The sequence below is a fragment of the Hyaena hyaena genome, unplaced genomic scaffold (assembly GCF_003009895.1).
Source record: "Hyaena hyaena isolate Hyena2069 unplaced genomic scaffold, ASM300989v1 scaffold_261, whole genome shotgun sequence".
NCBI classification, from domain to species: domain Eukaryota; kingdom Metazoa; phylum Chordata; class Mammalia; order Carnivora; family Hyaenidae; genus Hyaena; species Hyaena hyaena.
In genome coordinates this window covers 190,151-206,976 of record NW_024080893.1, presented here as the reverse complement: position 1 = coordinate 206,976, position 16,826 = coordinate 190,151, and the positions used below count along the sequence as shown (strand labels likewise).

General features: G+C 38.6%; 1 protein-coding gene and 2 pseudogenes across 3 annotated transcripts in view; 2 read left to right on the top strand and 1 right to left on the bottom strand.

The window, feature by feature from the left end:
• Positions 1 to 242: 242 nt before the first annotated feature.
• On the top strand, positions 243 to 1,163 carry LOC120240749 (annotated as a pseudogene).
• Positions 1,164 to 3,049: 1,886 nt separating this feature from the next.
• The window catches only part of UTP20 (UTP20 small subunit processome component), a 100,197-nt gene continuing 86,420 nt past the window's right edge, over positions 3,050 to 16,826 (top strand). For 2 of the 3 annotated variants that reach the window (XM_039245583.1, XM_039245582.1), the window contains exons 1-11: positions 3,050 to 3,228; positions 4,173 to 4,253; positions 7,720 to 7,786; positions 7,912 to 8,044; positions 8,501 to 8,689; positions 12,212 to 12,293; positions 12,930 to 13,067; positions 13,771 to 13,926; positions 14,482 to 14,628; positions 14,712 to 14,846; positions 15,952 to 16,029. In XM_039245583.1, coding sequence (XP_039101514.1) covers positions 3,184 to 3,228; positions 4,173 to 4,253; positions 7,720 to 7,786; positions 7,912 to 8,044; positions 8,501 to 8,689; positions 12,212 to 12,293; positions 12,930 to 13,067; positions 13,771 to 13,926; positions 14,482 to 14,628; positions 14,712 to 14,846; positions 15,952 to 16,029 — 1,251 coding nt within the window. In that variant the 5' untranslated portion in view covers positions 3,050 to 3,183. Of the gene's footprint in view, positions 3,229 to 4,172; positions 4,254 to 7,719; positions 7,787 to 7,911; positions 8,045 to 8,500; positions 8,690 to 12,211; positions 12,294 to 12,929; positions 13,068 to 13,770; positions 13,927 to 14,481; positions 14,629 to 14,711; positions 14,847 to 15,951; positions 16,030 to 16,826 lie in introns of those variants that run through there. The other variant, XM_039245584.1, reaches the window with a different exon arrangement.
• Positions 16,605 to 16,811, bottom strand: LOC120240766 (annotated as a pseudogene).

The window sequence follows — 16,826 nt, the reverse complement described above, 5'->3', positions numbered from 1 at the left end:
CATACTTGAGTGTGAATGAGTGTATTTGTTTTTTTTTTTTAAGAAGAAAGTCTACAGGTTTCGCAGAATTCCTTAAGAGACATGCGATGCATTAAGGCAAAGGACCACCTAAAGAAAAAAAGTCAGTTAGCTTACTGGAAGCCAGCCAAATATTGGGCACTTCTATGCTTTATTATTTAAAAAATCCAGAAGCCAGGAGTGAGCCCTGAACAGTAGTTTCTAGGTCCATCAGCACTACAGGAATGGCAGATTATGGGATCTCAGCTGGCCAGTTTGTGGCAGTGGCCTGGGATTAGTCATCATCAGTGGAGGCTCTAAAAGATCTGATGGACAAGCTTCAAACATTAACCAGCAATGAGGGCCGAGTGTTGGTGGAAAACGTCAACTAGCTGTTGCAATCTGCCCACAAAGAATCTAGCTTTGACATTATTTTGTTGGGTGTAATTCCTGGAAACACTACTCAGCACAGTGCTGAGATTTTGGCTGAGATGGCCGATCCTTCGGCCTGGTGGATGTCTTTTTCTGAAAGAGCTGGTACAGACAGCTGTAGTTAACAATAGCAAAGGGAGGACAACATCTAAACTGTGTTTGGTCCTGACTCTTTCTGGTCTTGTGGAAGTGAAAGAGCTGTGGCAGGAGCCCTTAAACCCTGAAGAGATACAGTCTGTCCAAGAACACCTGTTACCAAAGTGAAAGCTTGCTTTCTTTACGGATTGTTGGCAAAAACCCAACTTTGAAGTGGATTCTTCTAGTCAGCTGAAGCTTTCTATTGCCAAGAAGTCTTCTCCTCTGATGAAGCCTGCTGTGGACCCTCTCAGCTAATGACACAGAGGATGAGAGCATGGATCTGACTCAGATGAGCAGCTGGATCCAGAAGATTTTATGAAGTCAGATGCAGCTTCCCTGTGGGCTCCTTTGTGTGGAGAAGGGGAAAAAGATGAAGAATTCTACCTGTGGCCTCAGTTACAAGAGAAGTCAAGGGAACAGATGAGCTCCCAACCCAGATTGGCTTATAGAAATTTCTACCTGGGTAAAATGCTTTCTGCTGTGCCAGCTGCCTTTACCTTGGGATGCCAGCCTTCAAACCTAGGGAGCAGGTGCTCCTGAGCAATAGCAATCTCATTGACGCATGGGAAGGAGCTAACATGGTGCACACCTGTTAGGTGTGCTAACTCCTGTTCCTCTAGCTAACTCCTGTCCCTCAAATCCCACCATTGTATTTCCTCCCATCTCCTCTGGATTTGCTCACTCTCTGCTTCAAATCAATCCATCTTTAGGAAGGGCGCTTGGTAAACAGAGTAAAGCTGGCTATAGGGTACAGTGGTGTGTAGGGCTGGTATACATCAAAAGGCCAAGGAATAATGGAGCCTGGTTACTCTGAGTGGAGGGACCTGTTTCTCCATCTAGTGTTAGGAAATAGGAGAGTGTCCTGAAGAGGACAATCTCCTGATGAAACAATGTTGACCTAACACTCAGAGCCCAGACATCCTTAAGTATTAACACCTTGTAACAAAGAGGGCCCCTGCCTCTATCCTAAGCTCAGCATTACTGCCACTACTTATCTTCCAGACTTGGTGGTTTACTAAACTTGCAGTTGTTGTTGACATGAGTCAAGTGTCTCATGACCTCCTTAGGGCACCAAAGGAATCACCCATTAGGAGTTGTGATCATATTCAGTGTCCTTCTGTCCCATCCATCTCTACTCCACCTGTGTTTTGCTGTATTGTACCTTATTATTTCTGTTAATCTATAGTTATTAAAGTTGTGTACCTCTGCAAAAAAAGTCCACAAATGCTATGGAGCTATTAAAAATATTTACAACCCCATGATGACATAGAAAATATTGATGTTGTAATGCCAATAATATGAAAGTGTTAGATCTACTTCACTTGATTCCTTCCACAGTCTATGCATATTTTGCTTCTTTTCTTCAACACTGGACCATACTTGTCAAGGTCACCAGTGACCTTCACCTTGTCAGATTCGACAGCTACTTCCCTAGCCTTAGCTTTCAGTATAGTTCTTCTTCCATGCCAAGACTAGTCCATATCTACCTCACTGGCTCTCTATCCCATCTTCCTTCCAGGCCACTGCTAAATGTTGGAGCACTCCACGGATGAACTGGGTCCTCTTCTTCACCCTCCTTTTCATAGCTCTCTCCCTAAATTATCTCATCCAGTTCCATGGCTGTGTAAATACTCCACATGGTTCAGTAGTTAAAGAGTATTTAAAGTATTTAAGTCACACCTCCAGTCTTGACCTCTACACCAAGCTCTGGGCAGGAATAAACTCAACTGTCTACTTAACATCTTTCCTTGTCTAAGATGTAAGCACCTCAGACTAAATACTTCCAAACAGGATTATTATTATTATTGGTTATTACTATTATTATTGTCTGTTTTGTTCGGCTCACACAACAGTACTTGGCCCAAGTAGATGCTCAAGAAATACTTGTTGAATAAGTGAAAAAAAATACACACACAGCTGCTTGTACAATTATGTTTAAAAACATAGGAGTGGTAAGAAAAAACGCCAAAATTTTAACTGGTTGTGTATGAAATTAAGATTTTTCTTTAAAACTCCTGTTATATTTTTCAATTTTATTCAGACAGTAATGGTTAAGAATATGACTTTGGCGCTCAGAGACTTCTGCTAGACTTCCACTTACCAACTGCATATCCTTGCTTTCTTCGTATGCCAAAGGGTCTTAAAACTATGCACTTCAATTATGTCCATGTAGCGTGCACAATGCACTTTACTGTGAAATTCTACATGTAAGGAGCTTTGCGTGGCATAAGGCGCATAGTAAAGGGTGGTGACTGTTTACCGATAATGCTGACAGGGAGGTTTTCTTTTATAATAAAAATACATATTTTTCTTACAAGTCTTCCCTGAAAGGAGAAAAAGAACTCCACGCCCACTCTGACATCAACTCTCCGCGTCGCAGCCTGCTTCCCAGGAGAGACTGCGACTGCTCAGTCGGCTTTTTCCGCCCACGTGATCCGCCCAGGCTCCTCCCTCCTCCAATATGGCGACGCCCAGGGGCACAAGCCGCACGTGATGGAGTCTGAGCACCTTGGGAATCGGAGCGTACAAGTGTGTGAGCAAGCTTACCTCCGTATCGTCGGTTCTATCCTTTCGACCCTTAACTAGGTCCTCGCGGGCCCCTACGTCTCTGCAGCCATGAAGACAAAGCCCGTCTCCCACAAGACCGAGAACACGCACAGGGTGAGCGAAGGAACTTGGGCCAGGAACTGTGGGTACCTACTGCCTCAGCTTTGGAACTCGGTCTGAGCGGGACCCCGGGTGGCTGAGGTGTTCTGGGCGGAGCGTGAGTCTCTTGCCTAGCAATGGAGAGGGATTTTGCGGGTGTAGTAAACATGGGGTGGTTAAAGACGTCTGAACACCACATTTCGCCCGTGGTTTGTGGGGTCTGGCCTGCCTGGGATTCCCTTTAGTCCAGAGTGAAATTCATTATCACAGACTAATTGCTTAGGAGATGTTCTCCATTGCTCTGGCCAAATTGCAGGGCGGGGGGCGAGCCGGCGGGAGGAGGTGAGTGATTTCCAGCTAATGGCTATGACACCACTTTCAGTTTGTCGTCTGTTTCTTTGTTTTTGTATCAACCGTATGTGTGTATGTGTTTAAAAACACTATTGTTGCATCGACTTAGCCAGATCCCTGTGCTTGTACCGGATTATGAAACCGACAGTAGATCTAGGGAAGCCACATCACCAACTTTCACCTGGATCCACCACAATTTAGCATGAAAATTTTATTTGAAAATTTTATTTTTTTAACTCAAGTTTTGCAAATACATTCATGGAAGTATTTAATTATTTTCATATAGTAGTACATGGCGTTTAAGACTATGTCTTTGAGTTTGTTTTTACATTTATCTTTTATGACTCATCAGTGAAGGCTACTTCTAGTTATAAAACACAATTATATGTTTTATGATTGATTGAAAATACAGGTATGAAATTGCAAAAGAAACATACTGTTATTTGTAATGATAGTACGTGAAAAGTTTAAAGTTATGGAAACTTTAAACTTTACATTTTCACAAGGCAAGTGGAGACATGTAATTATTCTGCAGCACTCAAAACAGATATTCAAGATGTGATAAGTATTGAATGATGACTGTATATTAAATATCTCCCTTTCCGTAGTTTCTTACATTTGCTGAACGATTGGGGAATGTGAATATTGATATTATTCACCGGATTGATAGAACTGCAAGCTATGATGAGGTAAGAGAATGTTTATTATCTGATCTTCAAGTATTCAGTTGGTTTTTTAGTCTCTTCTCTTAGTAGAAGTAAATTGTTTTTCAAGCCATTCCATAATGAACATGAAATGTGTTATACCTGTGTGATTTTTTACAGTAGCTACAGAAGCTACATATGGCAAATTAGATGTCAGTTAAAGCAAGTTAGAAGTTCAAGGGTTCAGTAGCCATATGTGCTACAATATTAGACAAGTTCAGGTATGGAACATTTCCATCATTGTAGAAAGTTCTATCTGGTGATACTGTGTTAGACAGTGGGCTTGATACTTAGGCTTCTGTGGTTCCAGCCTCTCCCTTTTCCATGTACATTCTGATGGCTCGTGCAGATTCACATTCCTGAAGCTACAGTTTTTAAGAGATTTTGAGAACATCACTTTTCTGGGGCTTAGTTTCCTCCTTTATAAGATGAAAGGAGTTAGACTACATAACTTTTCCCAATTCTAATCATGCTGTAACTCAGTCACACCTCTACCTAAAAATCTTGCTTTTGCTGCATCAAGTCATTACTTCTCTTTTATGCTGTTAAGGTCCTCTATAACATGCCTTTAACTTAGGGGTTCAACTTTAGTTCTTACATTGTTCTTGATTTGGCTCTAGTCAGACTTTGCCCACTGCCTCTTTGGATGCCTTATTGCAATGTGTGAATTCAGTGTGTTAAATGATGTGATTTGGGTAAGCACATAATGCTTTGGCAACTTATACTGAAAAAGCCTAACCTAAATTCCATTGGCTGTAGAGTGGGGTGTCGAAAAAGTAATATAGACAATATGATAGCTGAATTGAGTCTCATTGTATGTATAGGTTTTAGCATGGCAAAAAGAATAGGAAATACTGTTTCATGTTGAGAGAGAAACCTATATAAAGGAACAGAGACTAGAAAATTCATGTGACATTTAAAAAACTGCAAAACATTTCTGTGTGGTTATAATTGTATGTATAGTGTTTGTGTGTGTTGATAGTGACTGGAATAGGGGAAGGAGATAGCTGGTGAGAGATAAAGCTGAAGAAATAGTCAAGGAGCATAAAGAACTTTATATGTCAAGCTAAGTTTGGATTTTATCCTAAAGCTACGGGCTGTCATTCTAGGAGTAAGGCAGAGGAGTGAGTGACATGATCAGGTCTCAGTTCTAGATGTCTTTGACTTTAATGTGAAAGTAAGAGCAGGACTGGAGTCAGGATAACCAGTTGTGATTTGGTAGTCATCTAAGTAAAAAATTATTACAGTAGCAGTAGTCAAGATGGAGAGAAGGGAAGGATTCCAGAGATATTAAAGAAGTAGAATGGAGAGGACTTGTGACCTGCTGGTTATGGAGGGAAGGGGGTTAAAGTTTTTGGATCTAACAACTGGGTGGTTGAGGACATCACTTAATTAAGATAGACTTGTAGGAAGAGAAGCATGGGGTTGATTCCATTTGGGGCTACTTGAATTTGATGTACCTGTGGCCATCCAAATGATGTGTACCTGTGGCCATCCAAATGATGGTGTCCAAAAGCTATGGATCTGGAGGAGTACGGGTGACTTTGGAGGTGAATTATAGACTTAGAATTCAGTATATGGTTTATAGTTTAAGCCACAGGAGAGGTAGATGGTTTAAGAGGTAGAATGTCAGAGAAGACGTTAGTAATAGTAAGAGAAGAGAGCCTAGGATCTGATCATGGGCTGGATGGTCCAGAATGGTCTTAATCACATTTTGACTAGGGCTTGTTAGTCTTAGTTATCTTCATGGCCTTTTACTCTCTGATAAGCTAGACTAGGCTTCTTTTCATGATCGCAGAATTTTTTCAAGAGAGAAAAAGCAGAAGCTATATAGAGCCTCTTAAAGCCTAACTTTGGCAGTTGCAAGATTACTTCTGTTGCACATTATGGGTCAAAGCAGTTCAGAAAACCAGGCCAGATTCAAGGAGTGAGGAAATAGGCTCCTTGTGGTAGGGGCTGTGAGTCACATTGCAAAGGGACAGGACATAGTCTACCGCAAAATGGCTGACATGTGCCAGCTGCTATGTTATACTAGGAGTGCCTTCTTCATTTAGGTTTAAACTGCTAGTTGTATTTATTTCTCTTCTGCCTCAAGGGACACAGAACAAAATGTAATGAGATCCTTTTTCTTTCCCTCTCTTCTGCCTATTGATTTTTCTTCATATTTATTTTTTAAAGATTGGTTTGTTCTTTTTTTGGGATTGTAGAAGATTTGGCATGCTGTTTGTGTGTGTACTAATTTGTACTCTCTCATTCCACTCTCACACACACATACACACACACATGGTAATTTATTGATTTTACCTTTCAAAGTACAAAGTAATGTAAACTGGGATAATAAGCTAAACAGTATGACAATGTACTAGTGAACTTAGAAAAACTTGTTATCTCACCCCTCCTCCCCCTTATTGTCAAGGAAACTAATATAGACGATTTGTATATATGTATTCTGTACTTTTCTCTCTTACAAATATATGCAAATGTGTGTATTTAAAGAGGTCTTTTTAAAAAAATAATTGATTCCGGGGCGCCTGGGTGGCTCAATCGGTTAAGCGTCCGGCTTCAGCACAGGTCATGATCTCACAGTTCATGGGTTTAAGCCCCGCATTGGATTCTGTGCTGACAGCTAGCTCAGAGCCTGGAGCCTGCTTCAGATTCTGTGTCTCCCTCTCTCTCTGACCCTCCCCTGCTCATGCTGTCTGTCTGTCTGTCTCTTTCTCTCTCAGAAATAAATAAAACATTAAAAAGAAATCAAAATAATTGATTCCTACTGTATACTTTACTATGTAACTTGCTTTTATCATTTTGGGAGTGTATCCTCAACATCCTTCTAATTCAATATAGATACAACTATTCTTAGTAGCCATATAATATACCTTAGTATTTATGGACCATAAGTTACAGCAAGCACTTTCCTATTGTTGGATATTTATGCTATTTTATGTTTTCCACCCACTACAATAAAGTTGAATCTTTATACTGGTATGTTTGTAATTTTATAAAAGTCATCTCCAAAGTGGGAATTCAGAGGTCAGAGGGCATACCTGTTTTGTTTTGTTTTTCATTTTAATGATTGCTGGAGTACTTCCCCAAAAGGTTGTAACTCATATTTCCAAAAGCAGAATGAAAGAATTGTAAGAGTCAGCACATTTTTCTGGGCCTAAAATTGTAGAAAACAGGAAAAAAAATTTTTTCTTAGTGTGACTATTACGTAGGTTTTAAAGAACCATTTGTTGCAACCAAATCAACAAAATAACTGTTTTTATAAATTCTATGCCTGTATTGTACACCTGATTGCTTTTTGAGTATGTTAGTTAACACTTTTAAAAAAAAAAAACTGCTTTTAAACTCCTGACTGTTATCATTGTCTCAAGGTATCATTATTCTTATTTATTTTGATCATAGTTTTTCTTTGAGTTGCCTCATTAATGGATTGCTTTAATCTTGGCAGGAAGTTGAAACCTACTTTTTTGAGGGTCTGCTGAAATGGAGGGAATTGAACCTTACAGAACACTTTGGTATTTTCTCTTTTGCTTCTATTTTATTCTCCTATCATTTGTACTTTATGTGTTTAAAATAACTGAATAGTGGTATGGTAGAAAAGTAGAACATATTTTCTCTCTCTCTCTTATTTTTCACCCAGGCAAATTTTACAAAGAAGTTATTGACAAGTGCCAGTCCTTCAATCAGTTGGTCTATCATCAAAATGAGATAGTTCAGAGTTTGAAGACTCACCTGCAAATCAAGAACAGTTTTGCTTATCAGCCACTTTTGGAGTAAGTAGCGTGTTGAGAGAAAGCCCAATGACATTTATCTGAATTATAAGAAAGGTTGTGTTTTATACTACATTTGTCTTAGATCTGGTGTTTGTAATTTGGAGACAAGAATTTACTTTTTCTGTTAGATCAGGATATTAGTGCATTGCCAGAAAGCAGAATCTTCGAGTTACCCTCCTTTTGCTTTATACATTTAAGAAAATTCATTTTTCCTTCATGCTACAGGAATGAGCATAACTTGTGAGGGAAAAAAAATGCACCTTTTTGCTCCAGCTGAATTTCTTTGCTGAACTCTTAAAATGTAAAAAATTTTATGCCTTTTTCAAGAAAGTTTGGCAGTTTTAATTAATCCTGTCATCACAGGCAGTCTGCTATCATTTGTGGAATAGATTTGCAGTCTTTTGTCTTTTGCCCTGTATGTCTCAGAATCAGTTACTTTACTTATCTTTAATCCAGTTTGGTTGTACAGTTGGCACGAGATCTGCAGATGGACTTCTATCCACATTTTCAGGATTTTTTTGTGACCATCACTTCAATCCTGGAGACTCAGGACACAGAATTACTAGAATGGGCTTTCACCTCGCTGTCATATCTTTACAAGTACCTATGGAGACTGATGGTGAAGGACATGTCCAATATATACAGGTAACCCTTTTCACTTTCTTATTTGGGTTTGGTTTGATTTTTGTCACTTCTAAATTTTATCTTATGTACAATACAGTGCTTTTTCGTAAATTTATAAAATTATGCAAATATCACCATAATCTAGTTTAGAAACATTTCCATCGTCCCCAAAAGATTTCTTATGTCTGTCTACAAGTCATTCCTGCTTCCCATCTGCATCAGTTTTGAGAGCAAAAGCAATATAAATACGTATTAAATTTTCATGATTGTCTCTTTGAAAACAAGTGTGTACTTGAGGCTCCTAAATAGAACAGTCCTCCTCAGTAAAGAAACATTTTAACATCTGAATTTTGCAAGTTTTTATTTTTGTTCAAGCAGTCTTTATCAGTACTGGAAACCAGGATTGCTCACTCTCACCCTGTATTCAGTTAAAACATGCACACTGCCAATCACGCGTACCTGCTGACATGGCCGCCTGACTCTGGGAGTATTTTTTTGATTGTTTTTTCCTTAAGTTCTGTCTGACTCCAGACTGGCTTTCCAGCTCAGTCTCTAATACGAAGTTGGTTCAACAGCCAAAGTGGTCCACAGTCTATTCTACCAGTCTGCATTGACCTGATCTTGTCTTACTTCCAGCCATTGAAATCCTGCCTCTCGCCATCAAAGTCAGGCTTGGTTTCCATAACCTCCACAGATATTCTTAGCTGAAAGTGAATGCTTTGTACTCTGAATCCCTCTGGTTTTTTATACATTTAATATTACACAACGTCTGTTATAATTGTTTGTTCATGGTAATGATGTCCTTTACAAACGTCTGAACTCTTCAAGAGTCCAGTCTTAAATGTCTGCATTTACCCAGCCCCTAACATATTTAGTAAGCCCAAAGAGACACTTAGGGAGCATTGTAAGCAAATGTGGATAGGGAAAGAGGATGAATTCCATCGTTACTTTTTGTGTAAGAAAAAGATTGTTTATAATCAATTTCAGTCTGGAACTTGATGGAACTTTCCGTTTGGTGTACTATTTCTGCGTACTTTAATTGCCTCAGGGGTATGTAAGATGACTGCCCTTCTCCCAAATATAGGTGTGGCTTTGGGATAGGGCTATAGATTTTGTTTTTGTACCACCCCCCTTCACCCTACCCTTTGTTAAACCACCCTTCCCTCTATCCTGCTTTGAATAATGAATGAGAAAGAAATATTTTTCAAGCCTCCCCTAGTTCTCTGTGGAGCTTTTGGTAAAATGTATTAGAAACCAAGATTACTTCATCAAAACCAGCAAAGTCTTGGGGCAGTATTCAGTAGTGCCCCCGTTATGTGTGGGGTTTGTGTTCTGAGACCCCCCAGTAGACACCCAAAAGCACAGATAGTACTGAACTCTGTGGTTTGTGCTACTTTTTTCCCTATGCCTACATACCTGTGATAAAGTGTAATTTATAAACTCATGGGGATTAATAGCAATAACTAATAATAGAATAACAGCATACTGTAACAGAAGTTGAAAGTACCTTATTGTACTGTACTCACACTTCTTGTGATGATCTGAGATGATAAAAGGCTTATGTGATGAGATGAAGTGAGATGAATGACAAGGTAGACGTCGTGACATTAGTGCTATGCTTTTAGTGAGCTGACAGTGGTCAGTAGGAGGAGCACCTGATCTCAGGCCACAGTTGACCGCGGGTAACTGAGACCATTGAGTGAAACACAAGATAAGGCAGAACCACTGGATAGCTTATTTAGTTTCATGACTTTTCTTTGTTACTTTTATATCTCCTAAGCCAGGATTTCCACTTCTAAATTTATTTGCTGTTGGTATGACATCTTCAACAGCTTGGATATTGTCACATAAGTATTACTAAAATCAAAGTCAGCACATTCCCACTCAAACTATCTCTTCGTTCATTCATATGTTCAGTAAATATGTACTCTGTGTCAGGCCCTATTTGGTTGCCCATTTTCCAACAATGATATTGTATTGTTGGGTATTTCCAAGAAATACCATATTTCTTCTCGTCAACTGAGGTTTGGTGTCTTAGAGTCATTTTTGACGCAGTTGTCTTCAGGGACTCCAAATCCTCTTGATTCTGTTATTCATGTACTAGAATAAGTGAGTATTTATTGAACACTATGTGTTGATACACTTGAAATACAATTGCAAGTAAAACAGTAAAAACCTCTCTTCTTGCAAAGTTTACAGTTTATCAGGGGAACATCTTGGGTGCATTCCTGGCTTGTGTGAGGAACAGCAAGGAATCCTGGGTGGCGGGGCTATGTGTATAAGCAGAGACTCATTAGACAGTGCCACACGGTGTTAATAGGGTCCAGGCCTTGTGGGCACTACAGTGCCCTTACAAGTTCTTTGCTTCCACTGCAGGGACTCTTGAAATGTCTCTTGGGTCCAACTTTTGCCATTTCACTCTATCATCAGCCTCTTTCATGCCCTCGTTTGCCCAAGCTTGCATGACTTGAGCAGATTTCTAGCTGGATGGCCAGCCTCTTCTTTCTTCATTTATTTCATCCTGTATCCTGCTACTAAGTTGGTCTTCCTGAAATATTCATTTCTTATTCAGCCAGTATTTATGAGCACCTGCTATGGGCAAGGAAGTGCTAGTTACTGAGGGTACAGCAAAAATAGAGATAAATTCCATGATTTCTTGTCATTAGGGAGACCAGTTATTCAGTGTGATTATTCAGATAATTATTTAGTTATAGCTACATGGCTGTATGACCTTGAGCAGGTTGCTTGACCTTTCTGTCTCAGTTTCATTATCTGTGGAACCGGGATAACAGTACCCATCCCGTAGAGTTGTGTTGTTTAGAGGAAGTAACAGAGAAAGTGCTTACAGAGATGAAAGCTGAAGTCTAGACTCCTCTGTTTGGTGTTCACAGTGACCAGTTTACCTGAGCAGCTTTGTCTGCAGCAGCCCACCCCAGCCACATCGCCCTTTTTCTTTCACACAGACCACCCTCCTTGTTCCTTGCCTGTGATCATTTCTGCTCGCTCCATCTTTGCTCTTGCTTTTATCTCTAGTCATACACACTACAGCCCCACCTTAATTCTTCCCATCATTCAGGATTCAGCTCTTCGTGGAGTCTTCTCTGTAAGACCTGTACCACCTCTCCTAGGATTTTTCTTGTCTGTGACCTTCTTCTGTCTTGGTAATTGAACAAAGTTTTAAAGCTCCTTCTTTATACTTGAAATGTATTCCTAGGGTGCCTAGGTGGCTCTGTCAGTTAAGCGTCCAACTTCAGCTCAGGTCATGATTTCACAGCTTGTGAGTTCAAGTCCTGCATCGGGCTCTGTGCTAATAGCTCAGATCGTGGAGCCCCACTTTAGATTCTGTGTCTTCCTCTCTCTGTGCCCCTCCTCAGCTCACACTCTGTCTGTCTGTCTCCTTCAAAAATAAATAAATGTTAAAAAAAAAAAAAAAAAAAAGTAAAGCAGTGTCTTCCTTGTATACCTAGCACAGTGTTGGACATAGAGTTGACATGGAGTGTATATTAAAATGTGATTAAACATCTCTTATTTTCTCGTTTGTAGCATGTATAGTACACTCCTGGCTCATAAAAAGCTACATATAAGAAATTTTGCTGCTGAAAGTTTTACTTTTTTGATGAGAAAGGTCAGTCTGATATCTTATATGTTTATTGCTTATTAAGCCTCAGAAATCTGATGAACAGAAATAGGTATCTTTATAATGTGGTTTTTATACATATGTAAGAAGAAACCTTTTACCATTTTGAGTGTATCATAAGATTGTCTGCTCACTAATGTGAAATAATTTGAGTAACTTGTTTATTGTTACTTAGGTTTTTTCTGTGTGTGTATATCAGAAGTGCCTTATAATTCAAGTCAGTAAATATATGAATGGTGAGAGTAATAGAAACTTTAATAATAATTTCCTGGAAAGAACTGATCGCATAGTGTCACTTGTGTGTTTTCATAGTAAGTTTTAAAGGGTTACACTGGTATTAATTTCTCTTATAAGTATATGATTTGCTTTCAAAAACAGAATGTTGCCTTATGTAGTTTTTCTTGGCATAGACCTTCATCTTATTTCACCGAATCACTGTTTGTATGTGAAATGAGAAGTGGTATACTATTATTATAGTAGTTTGAAATCATTACAAGTGCCTCTTCCTGATAGAATTTTATCCTAATTACACTTAACTGAACCTGTGGAACAGTAAATAATATGTATTCATTTGGATTTGTTTATTTTGTAAATACAGCTTTCCATTTGCATTTTGTGTTTTAGGTTTCTGATAAAAACTCACTTTTCAATTTAATGTTTCTTGATCTTGACGAACATCCAGAAAAGGCAGAAGGAGTTGGACAGTTGCTCTTTGAAATGTGCAAAGGAGTTAGAAATATGTTTCATTCCTGTACAGGGAAGGTAAATAACTGGAAGATACTTTGTGTGAAAGAGATTGAAAAGAAAATAGATAATGTTTATGTAAATGGTGTGGAGAGAAGATAGCCTAGAATAAATGAAAAGCACTAAATGGAATGGGGCGCCTGGGTGGCTCAGTCGGTTGAACGCCTGCTTCAGCTCAGGTCATGATTTCATGGTTTGTGAGTTCGAGCCCCACGTCGGGCTCTATGCTGACAGCTTAAAGCCTGGAGACTGCTTTGCATCCTCTTTCTCCTTCTCTCTCTGCTCCTCCTCCTCTGATGCTCTCTCTCTCTCTCTCTCAAAAATATAAAAATAAAAATAAAAAACATTAATAAAAAGTACTAAATGGGCAGCATTAGGTCTTTAATAACAGTGCTTACCTAACCTAGACTCTAGGTGATTAGGTATAGTATTTACTTACAAAATCATTGCTATCTTCTCCATCTGTATCCTAGAAGGTAATGTAAACTGATTAATGAATGAGGAGTGGGCAGTTGGATGACAAAATTATTTCCCTAGTTTGGAAATTCCTTTTGGGATGTGTAATTAACTTAACCACCAAAGCTACCCTATCTTTGATTATTCCAGATCAGATTTTAAGATAGTTTAATCAGAGTGGGGAATAATCAGACTGGGAAATAAAAGTGTAATACTTAAACTTAAGAGTGTACTTGTTTATATTAATATTATTGGATTCCCATAGGCAGTGAAGCTAATTTTGCAAAAGCTAGGACCAGTTACTGAAACAGAAACTCGGCTACCATGGATTTTAGTTGGAGAAACACTGAAAAGCATGGTCAAATCCACTGTGTCCTACATCTACAAGGAACATTTTGGGACACTTTTTGAATGTTTGCAAGTAAGTTTCTAAATTTTAAGGATTTGTTTGTAATAAGCCCAAGAGTTGATTGTTCTTGCTGTTTACCAAACCACTCCTGGAGATTGCATTTTTGTAGCTGTTGTCTTTATACCCTTGTTTACATACTAGGATATTTTCCCCCTCTATCCCCTGGTCTTTGTTTGTTTGTTTTGTGTTATGGATATTTTGACACCTTTAGAGCCAGACTGCCCCTTTTCAAATCTTGGCTTTGTCACTTACTGCTAGCATGACTTGGGAAAGTTACTTAAATCTCTGTTCCAGTGTTTTCACCCGGTGGGACCATGGGACACTAATATTCTCTACCTGATGGTTGCTATCAGGATTGTGAGTAAATACTTATAAAGCACTTTATGACCACGCACTCAAAAAAAGTTAGCTGTTCTTATCCTTAGTGACTTTTGGTAGATGTGTCTTTCTTTCCAAACAAAGGAATGTGAAAATTTGAATTGCTTCAACGAATATTTTCATTATTGGATTAACAGATGAGTTTCATATGTGATAGTTCTTCCTTTCTGTTAAATTCTTTTTTGGCAGGAATCACTCCTGGATCTACATAGTAAAGTAACCACAACTAACTGTGGGGAAAGTTCTGAACAGATAAGAAGGTTGTTAGAAACATATCTGATACTTGTGAAATACGGGAATGGATCAAAGATAACCAAACCTGTCAATGTTTGTGAGGTGAGTTCCCAACTTCATTTGTTTAGAGTCTGTTCATTAAAAGCTATTGCTGAGTGTACATTGTTTTTTCTTTTATTTTACAGGTGTTGTGTCAAACAATACAAATAGCCAATCTTTCCACAACTTGCCGGGAGACCCTCTTGGCTGTAATTTCTGCTTTGATCTTGGGTGAAAATGTTTGCTTGCCAGAGACCTTTATCAAAGAAACCATACAAAAAGTAATTTATTTAAACAAATACTAATTGAGTACTTAATAAGACGTTTAGCATTGAGTAAGCCTCCTGGGGAATACAAATGAAGCATGGCAAAGGCTCTGCCTTCAGGGAATTTATGATCTTATTAAGGAGATGTCAGTTGCATGCTGTAATAGAGACAAAACAAAATGAGATAAAATAAGTGTTTGGCAAATATTCAGCAGACACATAAAGCTTACCATGTGCTGAGTACGGACTAGATATTCCAGGGCTGACAGTATGGTGCCTGCAGTTTTTGATTGTTCAGGAAGTGGGGCCCTGGGAATGAGTTATTATAATCTGTTGAATTAATCTATTGATGTCATATTGAAACATAATTATTAATTCTGCCTAGGGTTGAGGGACAGAGAATGCTTTTCAAAGAATTTTTATTTGGGATAGTCCTTGAAGGTTAAATTGCATCTGCCAGTCAGAGAAGGTTTTAAAATGCCAGGGAACAACACAAGATATATTCAGGAAGTACAAAAATGTGTGCCGACTGGGCACATGTACTCAGGAAGTGTGATGTATGTCAGCGAGGCTCTGCTTGGCTTTGAAAAGTTAGGTTTGGTTTTACCCTGCATATAGAGGAAGACCCTGGAAAATTTTTAAGCAGAGTCATGATCTGATGATTTGAGATTTGCATTTTAATGAGTTTAGAAGAGGTTTTGTAGGAAATGGGATTGAAAATAGAAAGAACAGTTAGGTTCCTCCTAGCTTCATGCAGTACAGCAGTAAAAAGTATGGAGAAAGATGTAAAACAGTGCTGTTTGCCCTTTCTTGATTCTCTGTAGCAAAGAATTGAGCAGCTCTTATGCAGAGCACTGTGTTATCACTGGAAACCCCAGCAGTGCCTGCTGCCTTCCCAAGGAAAAGGGCTCAGTGCCTGTGTCTCACAGCTAGGGAGGTCCCCGACTCAGCAATCAAGTTCCTTTTGCCTCTGTGACTCTGTTAACTTGTATCAGGCACCCCACCACTTCCTGCTTGCAAGTTGGAGGACCTTGAAAATTTGGGGTGTTCTTTATTTTCAGAAATGGGGAAAGTACTCTCGTATATTTAATGTTTTTGTTTTTTTACCTGTGGTCCACAGATTTTTGAGAGTGGATTTGAAAGACGTCTAATTTTGGATTTTTCTGAAGTTATGTTTGTTATGAAGCAGTTTGAGCAGGTGAGCAACTAATGTTTTGGATTTGTTTTGTTATGGATCTGTCATGATGAAATAATCAAACTTAAGATTCTGTGATTTTTGTTTGAGAGGAATAAAATAAATACTTGATATTAGTCCATATTTTTAAATGCAATTATATTCCAATTTTAGTTTACAAGTAAAACTTTATTCCATATACCAAGGATTTTAAAATGGCATTAGATAACCAACTTCTTTTTAATAATCCTTGAGGAAGTTATAGAAGCATGTGGTAAAATTGAAAAAAGAGTTTAAGGAACTTTTATGTGAATTTGGAGCAATAGAAAAAATAGTTTCTGAAACATTTTGGGGTGCAGGAAGGTTACAAATACACTTTATTGCTACAAAGTAAATACAATACCTGATTTAATGATGTAGAAATCTTTCCTATTAAATCCTGAGTTTATTTTATCCCTTTCCCCCTCCCTTCCATCAAACATTTGCCGCCCCTTATAACCGGTCATCCATAGCATGCTTCACGGAAGCCTGTCTTTGTGTTTGTTTCCTGATTTCCCCTTTAGTCATTAATATATTATCATTTGCCTCCAAAATAATAATAATAATAATAATAATAATAATAATAAAAATAATAAAACCTTTGTACATTTCCTAGCTCCGTTCCTTCCTGTCCCGTGAGAGCCCTTTACCTTGCTCTGGTTTTTGTAGCAACCACATTGTTTCCTTCTCCCTTGTGCCCTTTGGTCTTTTTAAACTGATAAGAACAGATACTACACTGGATCCTACCCAAAAGGCCGAGAAGCCATATCTTTGGTCTTTTT